The sequence below is a fragment of the Chinchilla lanigera genome, unplaced genomic scaffold (genome assembly GCF_000276665.1).
Source record: "Chinchilla lanigera isolate Chin_1 unplaced genomic scaffold, ChiLan1.0 scaffold00033, whole genome shotgun sequence".
In the NCBI taxonomy this organism is placed as follows: Eukaryota; Metazoa; Chordata; class Mammalia; order Rodentia; family Chinchillidae; genus Chinchilla; species Chinchilla lanigera.
In genome coordinates, this window is record NW_004955434.1 from 18,298,910 (window position 1) to 18,321,249 (window position 22,340).

Genomic DNA, 22,340 nt, shown 5'->3' on the forward strand with positions numbered 1-22,340 from the left:
CCTGCCCCAGGATACTACACGTTTTAATGGCTCCTCATGCTCCCCATTTTTATTTTGCTCAGATTATTCAGCCTTTACTTTATGCATCTCCGAAAGGTCTTACAGGAACCCCAAGAAAAACCACATGTATTTCATTACTTATTATAAAGCCTCAGTAAAGGAAGAACAGTGACATAACTCTAAGCTACAGAGGTGCCGTTAACCGGTCTTCAGGGTCTCTGAGGACCACTTCCACCACCTCAGAGGGTGGAAATGTCTCTTCACTTCTATTACAGCTGATTTGAATATTTTCAAGCAAGGAAATAACTAGCAGCTGCGGTAAAATTGCACATAAGTAATGACTGTCAAATAATGATCGGAGTGAGTAGTAGATACTTTGTTTGTAAAGCACACATAGTAACCGTAGACTGTGGTTACACTGGACCAATAGCAGGAGTAACTTCTTCCGCTAGCTTGGCTGTTTTCTCCTCTTACAAGTTGCTCAGCTGAAGGAACTGAGTTACTGACAAGATAGGGAAACTAGTCTGTAGTTACCACTGGAAATTAAAACTCACTGTTCCTGAGGGGAGTCGGATCCTCTACGCTGCCCTTTCGTCCACTGGGGTTACAAGTGGATGCCATTTAGAGAGACCGTTTTTAGTCTTTTAGATTTTACTTTGTATTAATAATTATGTCAACAGGCATTAAGTTGCTTAAATCATTTAATATGTACTGTAGAGGTGTTTCGAATGAAGAAAATTTTATGTATGATACTTCTGTTTTGTTCTCAAATTAAGGCAATATTCTTTGAGAATCTCTATTTTAGACCCTAGCTTACCACTTTAAGGGTTTAGAAGTATATTAAGTGATAGATCGTGTGTTGTAGCAGGCAGACACGGCATTGATAAGTTAGTTTATTTACTTATTTATTTTTTAGTTTTTGGACTCAGGGTCTCACTGTGTAGTTCAGGCTTGTCTTGAACTCACTGTGCAGCCCAGACTGCCCTCCATCTCACGGCAGTCCTCCTGCCTCAGCCTCCCAAGTGCTGCCAGGGTTACAGGTGCGCACCACCACGGCCTGCCGTTACATCCTTTTATCACCACAACCACCTGTGCAGAACGTGATGGCTTTCCATCCATGATCTGTCCACGGTGAAACAGCACAGCCTTAGAGGAGTAGGTCGCAAGATGATTTATAAATAGAGGATTAAAGATAATGAAGAAAAATAGAAGCTTCAAAGAGAAATTACAATATGAGGGTAAAATTATGTAGTACCTGAGACCGCAGTCCTCGGAGATACCCTGGCAGATGGTATTCTCAGTTTGAGGTCCGACTGAAGATTGTTACACACTCAGAGGCAAAGCGGGCAGACTGGCTGGGATTCGTACCGCGTGCCTGTAAGCGCCGCACCCTGGGAAACTGAGGCAAGAGGAGCACAAGTGCCTGAGCAACTTCATGAGACTCTCTCAGAATAAATGTAAAGGGGCTGGGGGAAGTTCGATGTGAAGGCCCTAGTGACAGGGCCCACTATCAGCAACAGAGGAGCTAGTAAGCCGTGGGTTAGGGAAGAGAAATCGCACCTCCTGACCCTCACCCAGGAGTCTCTCCAAGAGTGATGTCTAACAGAATGGTTCTCAAGTCTGCTTGCACAGCTTTCCGAGAGAGGTTTGCAGAAGTGCTGATGGCCTGAGCCACCCTCAGAGCTTCTCACTTAGTAAGTCTGTGGCGAGTGCTGGTGCTTGGTGCTCTCGTGCTGCTATTGCGCAGTGAGTGGTGACTCGTGGAAAGTCTGACAGGGAAAGTTAAGAACCCGAGGACTGAGACCGGATGTGCCCGCTGCTGGGCGGTGCCGCGGTCGGAACTGCTGAAGTTACAAGGGCCTTTCACGTTGTGTGTGCCTAAGAGTTGCTGAAGGTTTGGAGAGATTTTGAGAGCACAGCTGAAGGGCCGGGGGGCTGCGTGGACGGCTCTGTAGTAGAGTGCTTGCCTGGCACGCCCAGGGTCTGGGGCTCAATCTCCAGCACCACAGGGGATGAAAGACATTTTCTTCAAAAATGCCAGCAAAGAATAACTCAGTGATCTTTTTTAATTGTTATTATGGAAATAATATCTTTGATGTAAGTTTTTTTTTAGTTCTAGTATCCAAAGTAATGGTGACAGTCTGTATAGATACTATAACACTTGTTTATTTGAATTCTAATTGAATTCCTGTCAGAAATCTCAGGAAAACAGATTTAAATCAAACCTAGTGATTAAAATAACGATAGTATAAAATTGAAAACAGTGACAGATGTCATGTCTTTCCATCTTTAACCTCGGTAACGAATACAGTACTCGGCATATGGTAGGTTCCCGTCAGATTTTGGACTGCCTTGAGACGGGGTCTTGCTCTGTAGATCAGGCTGTGACCCAAACTGGCTGTGAAGTTGCGGTCAGGTGCTGGAATTACAGGCGCGCCGCCATACCTGGCTAAATTTTAGACAAATTTATGACCTGAGTAGATTCTGTGACATTCCATAGAACTACTAGAATATGTACTAGTGTGATTTTATAAGCTTCTTATATTATAAATTTTAAATGAATAGTTGAAAGAATAATTTCCTAATGAGTAGAGCGGACTTTCTCTCAATATCATATGTTTTGTTGTAGGACCTATACAAATCTGCCTTCTTTTATTTTGAAGGAACATTTTACAATGATAAAAGATACCCAGAGTGCAGAGATTTGAGCAGGTATAGTTTCCAAAAAATTTTCCCCAAGTATTTCATATTTCTGCTTTCTAAAGTAGTGATATCTCCACACATCATATTATTAAACATCTTTAGAATTGTTTATAAATTTTGTATTCAACATTACATGCATCTACAAAAATTAGGTATTAATCTCTGGTGTTTAGGTGATAGTGGTAAATTAATTGCTCACTGATTTTTCTGCTGTTTTATGTCCGGGGTGAATGGACATAACGGTGTTCGCTTAGGTGTATCACATGTGAAAGTGGCCTGAGAGTAAGTACATATGTATATTTTTTGAGTGCTTTTATAAAATGTTTTCAGTATGGCCACTTTTTATATTCTAATGCAGTTTTCATACTTGGTCCTCACCTCCTTGATAGTAGAATTAAGGACTCCAAGGAGGTCTTGTGTGTATAGTTACGAGTACTTGTCATATTAGAAATTGAAACTAAAAGTATATTTGTTTCATCTCATGATGTTAACACTTTTGTGAAAAATACTGTCCACAATAAAATGTGTTCTGTTAAATATTTTGCAGTGAAGCCAAAGTGGTACACAGAACACCGCCTCTAGAAAACGGATGGTTTATTAGATAGTATTACTACAGAGATAGGTTGGATGTCGGGGACCACACTGTGAGAACCGCTTCTCTAATATGTGAAGAAAAGTGCGATGTTCTTAACCGCGGAATGCACCAGCCAACGTGGTCTTCCCGTAAAGACAGCAATTATCCAGTTAATTGGGCCAGCCAGATTACGTAAAATGCTGCAGTCATAACTCTCCTTTGTAAAGTTTTTGTGGAGTAATGATGAACCCTTGCCTTTTTCTTCCCTCAGAACTATCATTGAGTGGTCAGAGTCTCACGATAGAGGCTATGGAAAGTTTCAGACAGCTAGAATGGAAGATTTCACCTTCAATGACCTGAACATTAAACTGGGTTTTCCTTATTTGTACTGTCACCAGGGAGACTGTGAACATGTTGTTGTCATTACAGACATAAGGTAGGTGGCAGCACTCAGAATACTTTCTCATTCTGCTTTTGTTTTTCTCATTCACAATATAAAAAGTACAGATAAAACTGGAGGTGTACCTCAGTGGTAGAGGCCTTGCCTTGTATACCCTAGCTTCAACCCCAAGACGCAAAAAGGAGGAAAAATAAATATTTTTAATAAAAGGAATCATCACTACAGCTTGCACTGGAAGTAGCAAAACATTCTGTTTTCCTTGGCATGACCAGCTCTTTCTTTGGATCCATTTGTATCCTCTATTGTGAGGTTTTTGGAAAAATATGTAAGAAATATTTTACTATTAACTAGAGGGTTAAAAAAGATCTATAAATTACGTTTGCCAGTGTGTATCTCTTATTCAGATGGTGCTGTCCATTTTGTGTATCATGTAGGCCGTCTGCTTTACAGATTTGCAACTGTACTCCTAAGCTGCATTTTTTTCCCTTCCTTCTCCCTCCCTCCTTCCTCCCATTTCCTTTGTTTGGGGTACTGGAGGTGAGTCCCAGGCTCTGGCATAATCTGAGGCAAGTGCTCTGCTACTGAGCTACATCCCCAGCCTTATTCCTAAATTTTTTTGTCGTTTTATCAGAATATAAAGAAATAAAGGAGAATTGAGGGAAGAAAATTCTAGTATTTGACAAATGTGAATACTTAAATGCTTTGATAAAGATTAAAATTGGGCAGGAGATAAAATAGTGTAACAGGATTTGGTTGTTAGCTCACTATTTTGTAGAGATGCCGGCTCTTTTTCCCCATAGGACTATGTTCATTTCCTCATTGGGAAATCTTCATTTAAGAAGGACCAAGCCGGGCGTGGTGGCGCATGCCTGTAATCCCAGCACTGGGGAGGATGAGGCAGGAGGATCATTGCGAGGTGAAGACCAGCCTGGGCTACAAAGTGAGCTCAAGGCCAGCCTGAACTGCATAGCGAGACCCTGTCTCAAAAAGACAAAAAAAAAGGACCGATATGTAGGAATAAACCCTGCTATATTGGTGATTTCATTCTGAAAGACCATTTTAAGTTCTTAGTGATATGACAATATTTTTATTACACCAGTAAAAGAAACGGATACTTTTAGAAAGTCTCTTTCAATTTTGGTTCTTTATGGCCAGTCTCCAAAATTTTATGTCCTATATGCAATTATTCTCAGGATGCTACCACAGAAAGTACTTCACTCAGAGCGGAGTAACCCATGATAAAGATGTGGGTATAATGCAGAACAGGTAATAAGACGGAGTATTCTCAGAATGATGGGAAAGTGAAATCCCAATGTGATGGCTGTTTATCAGTCTAGACAAGAGTTTGGTCCAGAGGCTGGAGCAAGATGCCTATAAGAACTCAGGAAGAATGTCTGGGGAGGAAATGGGAACACCAAGATCTCCTGTTGGTGTTCAACCTCTATGGGCTGTTACGTTTGCCATTCAGTCAAAAAACAGTGACAGGGCATTGCAAATGAAGCAAGTGCAAAGAGATTTAACAGCTGGAAAACAAAATATTACACAGTAAAATGAAAGAGTAGTCCATGGTGTGGTTTAGGTGCAAGTATAATTAATTCATCATAATTTAAAATTAAATATTCATGAAAATGATTATTCTATAGAGGGAAGTCAAGTAAATTTTTTTTAAAGTTAACAGCAAGCTAGTCCTGGTCATGCCTGCACATAATCCCAGCACTTGAGAAGGCTGAAGCAGGATTACAAGTTCGGGCCCAGTGTGGGGTACTTACTAAGAAGAATGGTGAGGCAGGAACCAGCAGAGCACATACATTTCAGGCTCTGTGACCTCTGAGAGCTTTACAGTACATTTGTGTCTCTAACAGGACTACCTTTTGTGTAATCCGTGCTTCCTGTTCTTCTGTTGAAATGAGGAGAAACGTGCCTGCCCCATAAACACAGTGTGGAGAGAGGCTGGGGCGGGGCATGGCTCAGCAGTAGCTCGTCCACACGCCTGAGGTCCTAGGTTTGGTCCCCAGCACCCACAGGAAATAGAAATAAACACCACTGTTCTGTATTGCAAATACGTAGTAATAAGCTAAGATGTCTCCCCGCAAAGTAAGGCCCAGGACCCAAGTGTCTTCATTGCTGTTTTCTACCAAACATTTAAAGAACTAATACTAGTTCTTCTCAAACTGTTCAGAAGACTGAAAAGGAGGGAATCCTTCCAGATTCATTTTATCAGGCCAGTAATACACTGATACCAAAGCCAGACAAGGACACAACCACCCCAAGAAAACTACAAGAGAGTATCCCTGATGAACGTGCTGTAGCTGTGGAAAACCTCAACAGAAGATTATCAGGGTACATTTAGCAGCACGTCAGTAACATCACTTAGCACATCAAGAGCGATTCGCACTAAGGATGCAGGGGTGCCCACATACATAAATTGGTAAACATGATCTGTACCTGCTCGAGTCACTAAGCGTGGTTGTGGCAGTTACCTGAGAAATTATTTCTGATCTGATTTTTTTCTAAAACCTTATTCATTTGCTTTGTTGTTAGCACTTCAGAGGGTCCAGGTGGGCGGCTTTCAGAGTGTCCCACCTCGCTGCCCCCTGGCTTTGCCTTTGGTGAACTGGTGTCTGAGGTTGCATCTTGTCTTGTTTTCTCTCTTCCTTTCTCTGTCTCTCTCTCTGCTAGTATTTAGAACCCTTAGGAAATGATTCCTTCTCCCAGGTATCTTCCAGGTGTAGCTGCTTTTTGGGCTTTGAGTCTGTTGCAAGATTCTACCTCTTCAGTTTGTTGGGGATGAGAAGTTGCTGCCTGCTTTGCTTGGCTCTTTGGCACTGTGCCACAGTATTCTCTGTGACCCGTAGTCAATCTCAGTCTTGGAATCCCAGGAAGAACAGCTGTTTAGAACAGTTACGTCACTTTTGGCTAAAGCGGTGCCATCGGCAATGACAGCAGCGTCAAACACAGCCTAGGAAATGACAAGCTGAGGGAGCATGGATTTGCCGCCTCTAACTGCGTGAAGTGGGTTTGTGGTGAGACGAAATCTGAAACCAGAAAATTATATTTAGGGTGTAAGTACTTAATATGTCCATTTTACCCTCTGGGGTTAAAACTGAAAAGGAGTTAGGGAAAAAGAAGTAGAAGAAGGGAAGAGATTAGAAGTAAGGCCAGAGGACAAAGGATCACACTAACTTTGAGAAACTGGTGCAGAAGACAGGAGGAAGAGAAGGGAGAAAGAACAGGAAGAGCTGAACAGAACAGCCACCACAGAGAGGCTGGAAACTGTGCTTACACTCATAAAGACAAGACCAAACAATGAAGAAGGAAAAACCACAACAAAAGCAAACCAGAGAGAAAAAAGAAAGTCCGCTTCCAGGTGTGTCTCTGTCGTCGCTGTAGATGCGTGTGAGGCAGAGTCCAGATCTGCGTTGCTTTGTCCCAGCACGCCAGCAGTAGCTTTATGGCGGGGTGCTGGATAATCTCAGCGAGCTGCACCCTTAGTTCCCCTGGAGTTCGGGCTGGCTTCTGGCCGTGGCGGCCGAGATCAGACCCTTTTGTCCCTGTAGCAGTCTTTCTGCGGGTTTGAGCTCAGCTGGAAGCCACCAGATGGACCCCGCAGTCCTGAGTGCCGAGCTCGGCCGGCCCCCCTCCAGGAAGGCTCTCCCGCGGGACGACTGAGCAGCACTCCCTCCGCTGGTTTGGTCCCTCACGTCCACTGCTGCGTCTCTCCAGGGCCTCTGGGTCCAGCGGTCACCCTGTGCCCCCGGGGCTGAAGCTCTCCTTCCACGCAGTGCGTCCCCACTAGGTGCCGGCGGCCTCCTTCCTTGAAGTTTCTCTCTTCCCTCTCTCTGTGGGTTTCAGTTTGCACTTCAGATCCTTCCTGGGTCCAGGGGACCCACTTCTCTCCATGTCTTCCTGGCATTGCCCCAGTCCAGCGTGTGGCCGGCAACACTCAGGCTCTTTGCTGCTTACCACTCCCACCATCTTCCTGGAAGTAAATCACAGTTTCTCTGCTTTACTTCCTCTCAGAAGTTTTTAACAAAAACATCAACACCAGAAGAATCTAGAGGGTATCCTCCGGATTCTGCCGTCACTTCACCTTAGTAGGAAAACCTGGAGCTAGCAGCGCCGTGCCAGTTCTTTCACATGTTACGTTATGTGTGAAGGTGTGGTATCTCAGTGACCCTCGGTAAACATCGTGTTAACAGAATCAAGGAAAAAAAACACACTAACATCGCAGTAGGTGCATAAAATGCACTAGATGAAATTCAGCATCCGTTAACGATTGGAACCCTCAACAAATTAGATACAGCTGGAATGTTCGTCACCCAAGTTAACGCCTGTGGTCCCTAAATCAGAAGGAATTCAGTATAGGAAGTGGTTTACTTTGCTGAAGTGCAAGTTAGGAATCTGAAAAGGTGACAGTATGACACCAGAGATTAACAACAGCAGGCTGTAAGTTTAAGCACTTTTCACTTCAAAATGCACCGTTAAATTGTTTTTTAAGAAAGGAACATGATCCATCATTCTCTGATGGTCTTGGTCAGACTAAAGATGAAAAACATAGTTAAGAGGGAACAGCTTAATAAAGCAGTGGTAAAAAGAAACAGTTACCTGTCAGTGCTAAAGAAAAAGCAACTGTTAAAGAATTTGCAATGTTAGTTTTGCTGGGAAATCTTTATAGGTAATTTCAGTAAGTCATTTTCATCTTATAGGTAAATTTGATCATTTCAAGCACCGCTGTGCAGTACCAACTGTCAAAAGTTAAAACATTTTTTATGAAGTTTCATATATTGCTACCCTTATTTTAAAAAAAAAACAAATTACAGAATTGAGTGGGACCTTTAGGATAAACTTGTGCCGTCCTCTCATGGTTTAAGGAATTTACCCCAAAGCATGCAGCTGATTAGTGGGAGTGGAGAGGGACTTCCGTTTAGTTTCTTAACCCTTCATTTTGTGATTCTGACATTTATAATTAAGCCTTACAAATTCAGATCAGGAACCAAATTCGGGTTTTTCATAAAGATGACAAGAAAAGCAAGAACCATGTAACAACCAGCCAGTCTAGGTAAAATATCACTGGGTAGTTTTGCTCAAACTACATTCCATATGGTGCTAAGTGTTAAGTAAAGCAAGGATTTTCTGATGGAATACATCCACGAAACACTGACTACTTCCTCTTAGGTTACAGTGCCTGTAGCATACAGAGCTGAGAAGTCTTTGTTTGATGCAGAATGTACTTTGTAGAAAGAAAGAATTTGGGGAACACAATTTGATCAAACCTGCTGTAACAAGTCAGTTTACCTAATTTTTTTTTGTTTGCTTTTTTTCCTTCCCTGAGATGGTCTCGCTATGTAGCTCAGGCTGGCCTTAAATTCATTATGGAGACTTGGCTGGCTTCGACCTTGCAGTGATCTACCTGCTTTAGCCTCCTGAGTGCTGGGATTACAGCTGTGCACCACCACACCTGGCCCTTACCTAAAATGGTGTGAGCGAAACTTGAAAAAAAGAAATACTGTGTTCCTAAAGGACAGATGTGTTTAACTGTTAGATATGTCATAAAAACTTGCACCATCATATCTGAATTTTATTTTCTCTGGAACAAAAGGCTTGTGCATCATGATGACTGCTTGGATAGAACACTTTATCCTCTTCTCACCAAGAAACACTGGCTGTGGACCAGAAAATGCTTTGTTTGTAAAATGTATACAGCTAGGTGAGTGATCATTTCTTGTTTTCATTGAGAAGAGTAGGTCCGGCTACAAGGCTGAAACAGCGCTTTAAGGAGCCATGTTCTCTCTTGCCTGTGGTTCACAAACCCAGCTTCATCCCACAGCTTTCCCTCTGGAGAAGACTACCCTAGCACTTCACATGCAACGAGGTTTTCCTTTATATTGTTTGCTGTTTAGACTGTAAAGTCTGTCTCAGTGTACGTCACAGAGTGTATGGAAACTGCTCAGAGGGAGGAATTGCGTGTCTTCAGTTTGTTTTGGGTTCCGTACCACAATCCGCTTTTCTATAGAGTCAAGATTTTCAAAATGAAAATCAAGGGCTGTTCAAAGCAAACACCCCATGAAATACAGAATTCAGTTGGACTGGAAAATAGTATTTTCACCTCACTGTGACAAGTAACATCTTGGGTCAAAAACAATCTCACTCAGATGAAAAGTGTTGCCCATGTTCTGTTCATATACTCTACATCTGAGCGTTTATCCTCCGTGCATGTTTTCAGGGTAACCAGTACTGTTACCAGTGACTAGCTGCCGTAGCACTCATTTTGGCAGCACACGTACTAAGCGGAAGCTGGACGGAGGTTAGCGTGGTTCCTGCATGAGGATGACACTGAAACTTCTTGAAGTGTACACGTTTCCCCACAGCGCAGTAAGGTAGCTAGAGCCTACAACAGTGAGATATATCTTGAAATAACTAGAAGTCTGAAGATTCCCAGCATACACAAATGACAGTCTGAGATATAAATACTTCTGACTTGTTCGTTGTGCACATATATATGTATTGGAATATTGTACACTGTAAATATGTGACTAGTATGCATCAATTGAATGAAATTTTATAAAAATCTGTATTAAGCAAAAGTGTATTAGCCCTGTAGCAATTATTTTTATTATGAGTTTTCCAGACTGCCTAAGAAAGTAACTATCCTACTTGGAGATCAGTGATAGCACGGCAGATGTAGGATGTTCTCGGGTTCAGGTTTAGTTTACTTATACCGTGTTTAAGAAATTGAATGCTACAGAGAAGCGGCACCCTGTAATGCTTCCTAGTACAGACACCGTTACAGTGTATTCATGTAGACCAGTGAGACAGCAGTGTGCCGTTAACCTATTACTGCAGGTTGTGGATTACAGCATCATGGAAAAACCTGATTGTAATGATGTACTTCTCTTCTTAAAAACTACAGATGGGTGACGAACAATGACAGTTTTGCACCAGAGGACCCATGTTTCTTTTGTGACGTTTGCTTCCGAATGCTCCATTATGATTCAGAAGGCAACAAACTAGGGGAATTCCTTGCTTATCCTTATGTTGATCCTGGAACCTTTAATTAAAAAAAGGTCCAATGATTCATAAGTATTTTAAATTCTATAGTATTTATTCATTTATTTTTACTTGCTTTTTACTCATTTTAAGTGGGTTAACCCACTTAATGAAATATAGAAGTCGTTTTATATATTGATTCTGATTCTATATCTTAAGTGATTTTTGCTAATGACAGAATTCAATTCATGACATCACGTGGTGGTAAAAGTTTTGAAAATATGTTTGAAGAATGAGAACTACACCTACCAGGACGTTTCCAAGGTAAAAGATTCTTCAAATGGCGGTAGTAAAAAGTTAGGGAGAATACATAAACAAGACAAAATAATTTCATAAGTAATGTAAGATAGCTGTTGTATAATTTAATTGCATAGTGAAGATCTTTCATGATTTAGGTTTTGGTTTGATAGAAAGTAGGCATACAAGACATTCTTAATGTAGGAAGACCTTAAGTATAGACCCCTACTGCCATTCACCAAAGTATTACTTAACATGAAGCCTCACTTGACCAACTTTTTATGTATCACATGTACCAAATTTAAAATGTCAATATAGTATGATTAAAAGAAAACCTCTGGGTCACTTATTTCTGGGGCATTAAACTGTTGAGTATGTAACATTATTCTGTAAGCACAGAAGGAAGTGCTCTTCGCTGGCCCGGCTCCTCTGTTCTTCCAGTCCTTTTACCATAATTCTAGTTACACTCTTCTGAGCCAGAGAAAAACGAAACTTTTAATTTTTAGTACATTTCCTTATGGAAATACTTTCAGGAAACCTTACTTGATACTGTAATGCTGTTTAATTTGGGGGGCAGGGTGTTGCTCTGTAGTTGAGCACCTTGAAGTTACAGTAGTCCTCTTTCTCCGTCTTGCAAGTGCTGGGATTTCAGGTGCGCATCATGCCTGGCTGTTTGTTTTTAAGCATGCTATAAAATATATTTAAAGTTTCATTCTCTCTCCTAGGTTATTTTTGAAATTCAACTGAATTCCATATTTCTCTGGATGGCTAAGAACACTTACCATATAAATAAAAACTCATGAAGCCTGTAAGACTGTTTGAATGGTCTTAAAGTGGGACATATTGTTAAGTTGGTATGGAAATCACAAGTACCTGTTTCTGGTATGTCTAGTGATGTTTAAATTCCCTGATTCAGTCAGTAGAGATGAGCATAGGTAACTACGAGGCCCCTCCCCTCCATGGCTGCCTTACACTGTGTCTAAATTCGTTTGTGTCCAGTGCTACTGACAGTGGACAGATTGAAAAGGCTGAAAAACCACAGATGGGAGGTGGGAGTGATTTACCCTACTCAAAGTCTAGAGGTGAAACTCATTTTTGTTCCCTTCGTGTTTGTATACTGCATTTTAATATGCAAGGATCTGTTTCCTCTGACGCACTTGTGTTTCATACTGTCACAGCAGCAAATTCCAGAAAGTTCTTTATCATGACAGTCTTCCATGTCTGAGGCTAGTTTCTACTGTGCTGGAATTCTTGTTGTACCACTTACTGAGAATGTTACTGTGCTAGTTCTTTAGGTTAACTTTTTCACCAAAGCCGCGGCTATCACTCTCGCACTGTTTCCTGGTGAAACTGAGAGGAAAGGCTAAGCAGATTACACCGCCACCTGCCAGTGTGTTACTCGTCAGCAGCGTGCATATACACCAACGTCGAGACATCCCCAACTTTGTATAGTATTTGGAGCTGTAAAACTCCTAATCCAAGACAGCTTTTTAATGCCCATTTCAATTCAGCACACACAGCAGGACTGTTAAATTACTTGTGTCATTTCATCGTAAAGAGAAGCAGACATGAAAATGTCATCCTGAATGTGTCCATGGCCATCTTGTGTAGTTAGAAATGAATTCGATTCTGATACAACAGTACATGAATACGAAGGGTCATTAACACTATTCCCAGGCTGATAATTGGAAATGTTAATTTTACTGCAGGAAAGGTCAATCATCTCTACCATGTGTTATACAACACAAATATAAGCACATTTCTTCCTACTATAGTAGCTTCATTCCTTAGGAATGTGAAGATGTTGGTTTGCTTTCCTTTTTTTTCCCCCTGGTTTTTTGAGACAGGGTCTCACTACATTGTTGAGGCTGGCCTTGAACTCACTGTGTGGCTAGCCCGGGCTGGCCTGAAACTCACAGGTGTTCCTCCTACCTCAGCTTCCTGAGTGCTGGGATTGCAGGCATGCACCACCATGCCCACCCCAGGTTTGTTATTTTTAATAGGGCAAAACTTGTTCAGAGCTATAAAAGCCTTGGCTCTCAGTACAGATTAAACGGCATACCTCATCTTCATCCAACATCTTCTACCAGGTAAGTGGGTATGAGTAGGAACATTTTTAGTATATATATCACTGCATCAATTAAGACTTGGTAATGTCGCTAACACTATTTGAAATCACTAGCTATAATAGAAATTGTATGGCTTTAGGTACTGTGGCCAAATTGTTTCCAGGCAGGTTCTCAGATGGTATACGTAAAATTTCTTCAAGGACCTTTAGGCAGTTAAAGCTTCTTAAAAAAAAAACAAAGAAACTGTACCCAAACATGCTAAACAGAAGTCTGCTGATACATTCATTTTATATATATATAAAAGCCGTTTCACTGATCTGTTCATAGGTGGATTTATAACCAAATACAACAATTTCAGTTGAGCCAGAATTCGTAAGAAATCTTACGTAAGAAATCTTACGAGCTCTGATACCTATGAATCAGCTTATGACAAGGCAGATAGGCAGCTATGCTTCAAGAGAACAGCAGGCAGTTTATCCAGGCAGTCACACATTATCATCCCAGTGCTGCTCCCACAGCCACAAGCTGACTGGTTTGCAGTTTCTTGGGTCACAGGAAAAAGAAACAGCATTTCCATTCTTTTTACCAAACTGAGTTTAGTGCTTAGTTAAACCCTGTATTTATCCCCATATGACAGCATTTCCTCAGCAGCAAATCCCCAGTTCCTTTTACTCTTCTAAAAATAACAAGTAATTTACCAACAGAGTTTGATAGAAAAGTTCTTTAATCGAAACAAGTTTACACATCAACACTTATGGCTTAACTAGAATAAATCTGTCCAAAACTCTTATTACGGACAAGACAAATAATGAGTGATATATATATAACAGCAGAGTTCCCTCAAAACAGCAGGTCTTAACTCTATTCTAAGACCTCTTAAAAGTAAAAATCCAATAACTGAAATAATTCAAGTATTTTATGTACAGATGCAAACAGCTGAGAGGTCAAAACATACAATGCAAGTCACACACAAGCACTGGTATCAAGTCGTTTTCCCATATTCATAAAATTTTAAAACATAACAAATCTACTTATTGAAAACCATCAACTGACCAAATATTTAAAATACCTTAGGAATATTATCCTTTAGTTAATAAACTCTTAACTTCGTGCTAATGTTGGTTCACCCTGATTTAGTCCATATACATCAAAATATAAGACTATAGTCAGGGTTGTCTTGGAACAACTGACGTTTCTACTTTTTTGCAATCCTGTTATGTGTATATGATAGAAAAATGAAAATACAAATTCCCTTCTAATATAGCGATGTTTTCAAATAGCTTAACTTTTTCATATAGCATTTATTTATATTTACCACATAGGCATCACAGATCGATTTTTTTCCAATTAAAAAAATACTATTTGTGACTTACTGTGACTTAAGACATTTCTCAAAAATAAACACTAGTGCCTTGTAAAGGATCTCAGATGGCAGAACCCTAAAATGAGCCTTATTCTTGTATGTACCCAGTCTGTTCTCTGCAGGGAAGCGGGATGTCTTCACTGAATTCCCAACCACAAAACTAAATTTCCTCCTAAAGTTAACAAGAGTTTTTTGTACCTTACAGAACCATCAGTTCAATGTCCACTGACTATCTAGTTGTCATACAAAGGAGTGTTGGGCCACACAATGTTTCAAAGAAGCAGGATAATGTTGCACAATGATATTAAAATTAACTTTTGATAAAAAGGAAGGAGTGAGGACTAGTATAGAAGTAACATTTTATCAACCATAAAAATGCTCAACTTCTACAAAACCCACAGTGAAAAGACAGTCTGGTAAATCCAAGATTTGTAAAAACTATGCACAAAACCCACGGAATCTGAGAAAAGGGGAAATATTTGTACAAGTAGCAGTTTTAAAAATGTAACTCTGTTCTATGAATTACACATTAACATACACACACTAACTGAAAATATGCTACAACCATGTCTGGAAAAGTAGTTCAACATTTTCTAAGTGGATTTCACCCCACATTCACTGTATAATATAGCTGTTAATACTGCACAAGTACAATTAGCAATAATGTTTAATAACTTTTAAACAAAGATAATGGGATTTTCTCCCTTAAGTTTTAAACATCAAAACCTAGCTTATAAAAATTTAAAACTTTCAGCAGTCTAAATATTTCAAATGAAAACTATTACAAACTTCTCAAATGCTCTTTATATTTCAGATACTGTGTATCAACCTAGTTATCTGCCGTAGACTCCTTCAGAGATACTTCGGTCTCTCTCTCTTCAATGGATGGCCTAAGGGCAGAAAATGTGTGACAACTGGGATTAAGATTTTCTCCCGAGAAAATCGGTGCATTACATTTTTTAAATCATAAAACATCAAAACAGATCCTTAAGACACTGTCATTATGCCTTGTTCAGAACTTTTTAGCATATTGTCTTTCCAAAATAACATACAGATCAAGATAACTCCAGGAAATACTATTCTTTTTAAAGAGATTTAAACTAACATGGTATTTGTGACACCAACAGATTATAAATTAGAAGTCCAAAAAAAAAAAAAAAAAAAATTAGAAGTCCAAATCCTTCAAATGAGTAAGACTAGTAACTACAGTTTTACAACTGTTTTAAGGTAGAGCCAATTATAGTATAAAATTACCCGTCATTCCATATTATACATTAAAAACTACATATGGAGCCAGGTGTGGTAGCATATGTCTGTAATTCCAATACTTAGGAGGCTGAGGCAGGATGATCACTGTAAGTTGGAGGCTGGCCTGGGCTACATAGTTCAAGGCAGGCCTGGACTACATAGCAAGACCCTGTCTTAAACAATAAAACATAAAATAAAAATTTCATATAGAATCATTTTAATATTAGAAGGTAAAATCCTTTCTATTTAAGTGTGAAAGCAACTCAACATTAATAAAACAGAAAAGAAATCTTGCCTTTTGGGTTTTTTGTTATTTCCCAGGCCTTAACCTGAGCTCTAACAGTGAGCCCTAGAACCCCTCTTTAATTTGCAACTCGCTTATTATACTAAAGAATCGAGCACTCAAAATACAACCCACAGTGGTACTTGGGAAAGTAAGGCAGGACCATGAGTTGGGCAACAGCAAAAACCTCATCCCCAAAATTTTGTTTTTGAAAAGAGAAACGTGTGAAGAACCACTGAAACATATCCTCACTTTTTCTTACTGCCAGCTTCGTGGCTGTCTCTGCTTTCTTCACTGCTGTCTCCGTTATGCTGCGGCTGATTACTGTCTTGGGCATCAGATCCTCCATTTAGAGTCTTTGAACCTTTAGGATTTCAAATAGAAAAACTGTTAGAAGCTCGTAAAATAATACTTTTAGGAGCGCTCCGAAGATTCAAAATAAAACATGGACCTTAAGTTCCAGTAAGTCCTTTACTTGAAATCATACTGTGTTTCAACCCTCTCAGGAATGTTAGGATTGGGTTTTGATGATAGGAAACAGTACTAATGGCTTCATTAGAGAGCAATACTGTCAACTCCCTAGTACCACCACGGTCCTTTGTATGCCTATGGTCCAGAAAAGAGCAGGTTTACTGCATGTACTTATTGGTAAAGGAATTAGATGATTAATGTGATTATTTAGCATATGACGACTAATTTTTGCTTCTTGGTCTCACTGTGCAGTTCAGGCTGGCCTTGAGCTCACTTTGTAGCCCAGGCTGGTCTCGAACTCACAAGTATCCTCCTGCCTCAGCCTCCAGAGTGCCTGGATTACAGGCATGCATGCGCCACCTCGCCAGGCTTACCAACTGCTTTTGAAATGTTAGTTCATTAAAGCATCTGCCAGGTAAGATGTTTATTAACTTAGAATTAGGGTCACTATTGTGATTTTAGAGTCCTTTTAAAAGATGTCTCTTACTGCCTGGTATGGTAGGGCATCCTGTAATCTCAGCACTGAGGGAGGCTGACAGAGGGGAACTGCCCTGAGCTCAAGGCCTGCCTGCACTGCATAGCAAGACCCTGTATCCAAAAAAACCCAGAAAGATACCTTAAATGGGTAAAAAGGTGTATTTAGAATTAGCTTTAAAATAACCTGCAGAATTGGTAGCAGAGAAAGCTTATAGGTACAGAAACAGTCCCTTGAGAGTGGATGAAATCAAAACTGATTTCATACATACCTTACACACGTAACCTAAATTTAACACTGTATTTTCCATCATTCTATGAAACAGACTGTGGACACTCAGCCATCAGAGGGCACAGAAACGTCACCACCTCAGCCACTGCGATCTGTGGTTGGTTTGGCATTACCACCATTCTTGACTGCATTCTTGAAAATAGCAATTATTTTCTTATTCATACATAAGCTTAACAGTAAAAAAAATGATGTGTTCAGTGTAACTAAGTACAGGACCGCAGAGGATTTGTATCAGTTTTAAACCGCAGCAGCTTTCAAGCTCCATCTGTGATGTCACATTTTGATTAAAAGACTGCTGTAGGGGGTTGTGTGTGTGAATACCAGAAGCAGCTGAAGGACTAAGTGCGATTTTAAAGCATTCTCATGGCTTTCCAAAATACCTTCTCCACGGTCATGCCTCACTGACAATCATTTTTATGTTTAAAAAACAACAACTCTCCTTGATTTCAGGAGCTGGCACGGCTTGTGCTGAGCACAAGTCCTTCAGTAAGTCATCTCCTGTTTTGACCTTGCACGCCAGTCAACAGGGTTTTTCTTTGCACTGATGCTACCATTTAACTCCATTGACACAATCACCAAAAGCCAATGTCACAGCCATTTTGGCCATTTTAAGGTGAATGAATGCAAATGAACCCTCATTAACAATGTTAAAAAGCTTCAATGTCTACTTCCAATTTACTGACACATCTGAGGGCACTTTTTGCATGTGAATTAAAACCATTCCTACTATTCTTCTCCCACTAGTGCTGGGGATGAAACCTGAGCCTTGTGCCTGCTAAGTACAGTCCTGGTGAAAGTTTAAAAGCTGGCCTCAAATTTATTACCACATACCTGTTTGTTCCTTTTCTAGCTTTTTGTTTGGCCCTTTCTTCCCTTGATCTTTGGTTTTATTCGCTTCCTCATGCTGTCTTTGTTCAGCAAGAGATTTATTCAACACTTGTGTGATGACAGAATCTCCTTCACCAACCAAAAACATGTTCTTAAATTTGTTGTACAACATTGTAGACTTTTCCATGATAACTTGACTAACTTTGAATCGTCGTATCTGAGAAAACAACATACATTTATAAGTTTTCCTAATTGATTTTATGTTTTATTTTTAAATGAACAAGAAAAATTTTTTTTAGATCACATGACCTGAAGTAACTTACTTTTTTCAGGGTTGTAATCATCTCTGTGTGCTTCTGAGCTTGTTGCATTGTGACCTGAAGTGAAGCAAGTTCATCCAAGGCCTCAATGCATCTGTTCACATCCTTCACAACAAAACAGTAATTTTGTAACTGTTAATTACCACAGCACTATTTCTGAAGATTTTTTCTAAATCTCAAGGCAGTACAAAATGACCAGTACTTGTCTACTTGTCTTAACATTTACTATTTATAAAATCATGAGAAAGATAAGCTATAAAAGCAGCATTATCTTTAAGTGAGGTTAAACACTTACAAGATTATCAATTTTGAGTGAATTTTTAATTTCAGCATGTATCCTTTGAAGTCGAGAGTCCATTGATGTTTCTATAAATTAAAATACGTGAAAAACAGTAAATAGCTTATCTAAAACCAGTGTTTCTTATCTAAGCAAAGTATAATGAAATGGTGGCTTTAAAAATTGTTCTTAGCACTAAGAAACTCCTCTCGAAGAACAGCTTAAGGTGCGTACTTTTAAACAGATGTGGGAAAGCAGCGCGCAGCAAAAGCACAAAATGACCATCTAGCTGCATTTTTCGGAAAACAAGTCTGTGTCCAACAGTGAACAACTCTGCTTACCAGTCTTTCACCTTACACATGTAACCCCAAGCGATTTGTCAGAATGGGAGAGTGCAGCTTTTGGCAAAGGTTAGAAAAATCCGGGATTGTCAAGTAACATTATATATAAATACAGCTCCTTAGCAACTTCCCCTTGATTGTGCTTAAAATATAATGGAATTTATGGCTGAGGTAGGAGGATCACAAGTTCAAGCACAGCCTAGGCAATTCAGTGAGACACTGGAAATTTTTAAAAGGGCCGGGTACACAGCTGTATATAATAAACCCTGGGTCCAACCCCCAGCACAATATAAGTGAAATTTAAATTGGATGTATGAAGTATTTAAAAAAGTGTATTTGTAGGATATACAAACATGAGTCTAAAACCAGTCATGAAAAATTGTTAACTTTCTAGGTATAGTTTAAACATCTTAAAAAGTAAAGTAACTAACCTCGCTTCTTCTCCACTTTCTTAACTTCTGGCTTCTTTCCTTCATCTTTATTCTGCCTATCAAATGTTAACACAAAGATTTCAGAACGTTGGAACACTGTGACTAATTACCAAATGCCCACATCCCTTTTGCTTAAGGTACTGGCTATAGTTCCCACAGCATTAGTATAAATACCAACAATACTCAAAATCAGCGTACCAAATAAAAGTCTAACATTCAGCGATATCCCAAAATGATCTCGACAGTGTCACAGTGGGATTTTGCTTTCAAACACTCCTACCGCTAGCAGCTCCCCTTCCGACGCAGGCAGACAAGCCCTGAGGGGATGAGCACCCCATCGGTGTTCAGTGGGGTCTGCAGCAGTTACCTTTAAACGCAGCGTGTCGGAACAGACCGCTTTCATTGTTCCCCACATGTCCAAGGTGCAGTTAAATTCAAAATTAAATGAGACTGTCTTAAGATACTAATGTTTTTTTTTAAACGGGGAAGTCAGTATTTCAAATGACATCCACTAACATTTACATACCATTTCACAAATGAAAAGGTACCATTTAACTATAAATCACAGTAACAACTTAAAACTGAAATCTTAATTTGTAGTACCTTGGCTTAGAGTTCAGGCCACATTAGAAACCAATTAAAATAGACAAGAACAATAAAGTATCTAAAAATCAGGTTCTTTTTTAAAAAAAAACTTTATTTTAAAATTTTGGTTACAGTTTCATTTTTTTTTTCTTAACAAGTCTACTGCTTAATCTTTCAGGATTAAAAAAACAATTAAGATTCTAAAGAATTAACAAAGGAATGTCAAAGGAAGGGCACAGCTGCCCCGTTCTCAGGTATAATAGCTATTCCAATTAATACCTAGCTTCAAAACAAAACGAGTTTTTATATTTCCTAAATGAATAATGTACAACCACCATCTTCATCTAGGCTTGTTATAATTGTTGAACACAAAACTTCATTTTAAGCTTGGTAAAAAGCTTAACAGGAATGATGGCTGACCTTAGTATGTAGTGTGTACCTTACAGTAAATTTTGTTAACAATCAGAACACAGTAATAATGCCATTAATAATGAAGTCCTCAATTTAGAATCTGGAACATTCTTCCATCAAGGGGGTAAGGGGGAAATTCAGTCCAATGAGTCTGTCTCAAGATCTTCATCTCTTGTTTGCTCCACTTGTATTCTCTTTTCAGTAACTGGATTAATGCTTTGAGCCCAAAATGAGATATATTTTTTATTACTGTAGATTACATGTTGTTTGGCTGGGAATACAATACAATAAACTTTATTTTGCATAATGCATTTCACACAAGTTGCATCTGAAATGCTTTACAGAGCAAAACTGTCCAAGTACAAAGTTTTGTAATAACAGGAGAAGGAAAGAAAACACAAATATTAGAATTTGAGAAAGTTACATTGGAGGACATTCAAAAGAAACTGAAATACATAAAGATAACTTTGAGATACTGAAGAAGAATTGTGCTGATTTACTAAGCAACAACTAATTTTATATCTTGTTTTGGGGAGCACAATAAAGTTAAAAGCAACAAACAGTCCAACAACTTTCCAGTGAAAAGATAGAAAAGGATAGATAACAAAAAATATTTACAGAAGTGTTCAAAGTCCAGCACTGGGAGTAACACTTCTGAGCTTCAGATCAATTTTTAAATTACTCCCTCAAGCAGCTAACACTGCTTATGAATCCTCCGAACAATTAAGAATGCTGAGGTAAATGCTGGACCTATAAAGACTGCTTACAGACATAATATAAAGAAAAACCTTCAGGAATTGTTTAAAGTTTCACTGGTCATTAACTTTGTCTTATTAGCATGTTTTAAAAATCACCTCCTCACTAAATAAAAAAATTTAGTCAGTGTAAGACACTTCACAAGGAAAGAAATGTTTTAGAGAAGAACTCGGAAGTGACAGTCTAAAAGTAACTAGGAAAACTAATAAAAACAAAGTCTAATTACCATTTATCATTGCTATGACTTTCTTCTATTAATAGAATTATACAATGGAGGGTAAATTCCCCATGGAAAGTAAATACTGTATTTCCAAGTATCAAAACTTAAGGGCAAACATCTGAACATGACTTATATTATACACAATGAATGTAAACCCTGTCAGCCTTTGGATTTACTTTTACTGGCTTCCTGGGTTTCCAACTGTGCTTTTGTTGTTTTTGCTGGTCTTTAGGGGTAGGCCTGCTGGTGGTATGACAAATAAAAGTATTTTTGCATTCTTCCTCCACCAATATATTATCACTCTTTCTGTACACATCAGACAAATAAATAGCAGAGGGTATTTTCTGCAAAGCCACTAACAGGTAAAACGTGCATTTTGAATTCAAACTGAAAAATAATTCACAGGATAACTTCCTCAGTGAGTTTCCTCCTCACTTAGAAAGTAATAAAAGCTTGGAATATGATCCTCAACATCTTCATAGATGCAGGGCTTTTCTTATATGGGAAAATTTTAAAGGCTTCATGAAGTCTACTGTTCTAAGAATTTCATGCTAGCTTTAAAAACCCAAATTTAGAATAAAAAAATACTTACTGCTCAGTTTCCATCTGTTCCTCTTGCTTGCGTTTTCGATCTGCGGCCTCCTTCTCATGCTGGCCTTTCAGCACGTTCCTCCTGTGAGCCGTCTGTATGTTTCTTCCACCCTTTCTCTTCTATTTTAAAAGGCAGGGTGAGTTCAGTGATTAGTGAATCAAGGCAGTGATTAGTGAATGCAATTACAATCTTGGAAGAAAAACACTAGTTTGAACTGCATCTCTGCTTTGCAAACTTAATTTTTCTTTCATTTTTATTTAATAATGTACCTCTTGCTCTACTGTAGGAGTGATAAAATGTATTAAGACTGTTGGCCTCTTCACAGTTAACTTTAACTTGACTAATGACAAGTACATGCCTCAACCTATTTATAAATTTGGCTTCTAAAAAAGTAAAACACAAAACTGAGAAAAAATAA

At 39.2% G+C, this 22,340-nt stretch overlaps 2 protein-coding genes across 4 annotated transcripts in view; one reads left to right on the top strand and one right to left on the bottom strand.

The window, feature by feature from the left end:
- The window catches only part of Snapc3 (small nuclear RNA activating complex, polypeptide 3, 50kDa), a gene marked incomplete in the record, with an annotated part of 35,382 nt that extends 23,609 nt beyond the window's left edge, over nucleotides 1-11,773 (top strand). The window contains 5 exon segments of one of the 2 annotated variants that reach the window (XR_001234798.1): nucleotides 2,630-2,712; nucleotides 3,549-3,713; nucleotides 9,277-9,384; nucleotides 10,588-10,988; nucleotides 11,687-11,773. Coding sequence is in view for 1 of the 2 variants with exons in the window: in XM_013516308.1 (XP_013371762.1) it covers nucleotides 2,630-2,712; nucleotides 3,549-3,713; nucleotides 9,277-9,384; nucleotides 10,588-10,735 (504 nt within the window). 2 annotated transcript variants of the gene reach the window in all.
- A 1,963-nt stretch (nucleotides 11,774-13,736) lies between these two features.
- Nucleotides 13,737-22,340, bottom strand: part of Psip1 (PC4 and SFRS1 interacting protein 1) — a 45,108-nt gene continuing 36,504 nt past the window's right edge. The window contains exons 9-15 of one of the 2 annotated variants that reach the window (XM_005388709.1): nucleotides 21,923-22,041; nucleotides 19,359-19,414; nucleotides 18,605-18,675; nucleotides 18,313-18,414; nucleotides 17,993-18,206; nucleotides 16,177-16,288; nucleotides 13,737-15,283 (exon numbers count right to left, since the gene is read on the bottom strand). In XM_005388709.1, coding sequence (XP_005388766.1) covers nucleotides 15,223-15,283; nucleotides 16,177-16,288; nucleotides 17,993-18,206; nucleotides 18,313-18,414; nucleotides 18,605-18,675; nucleotides 19,359-19,414; nucleotides 21,923-22,041 — 735 coding nt within the window. In that variant the 3' untranslated portion in view covers nucleotides 13,737-15,222. Of the gene's footprint in view, nucleotides 15,284-16,176; nucleotides 16,289-17,992; nucleotides 18,207-18,312; nucleotides 18,415-18,604; nucleotides 18,676-19,358; nucleotides 19,415-20,034; nucleotides 20,626-21,922; nucleotides 22,042-22,340 lie in introns of those variants that run through there. The other variant, XM_005388710.1, reaches the window with a different exon arrangement.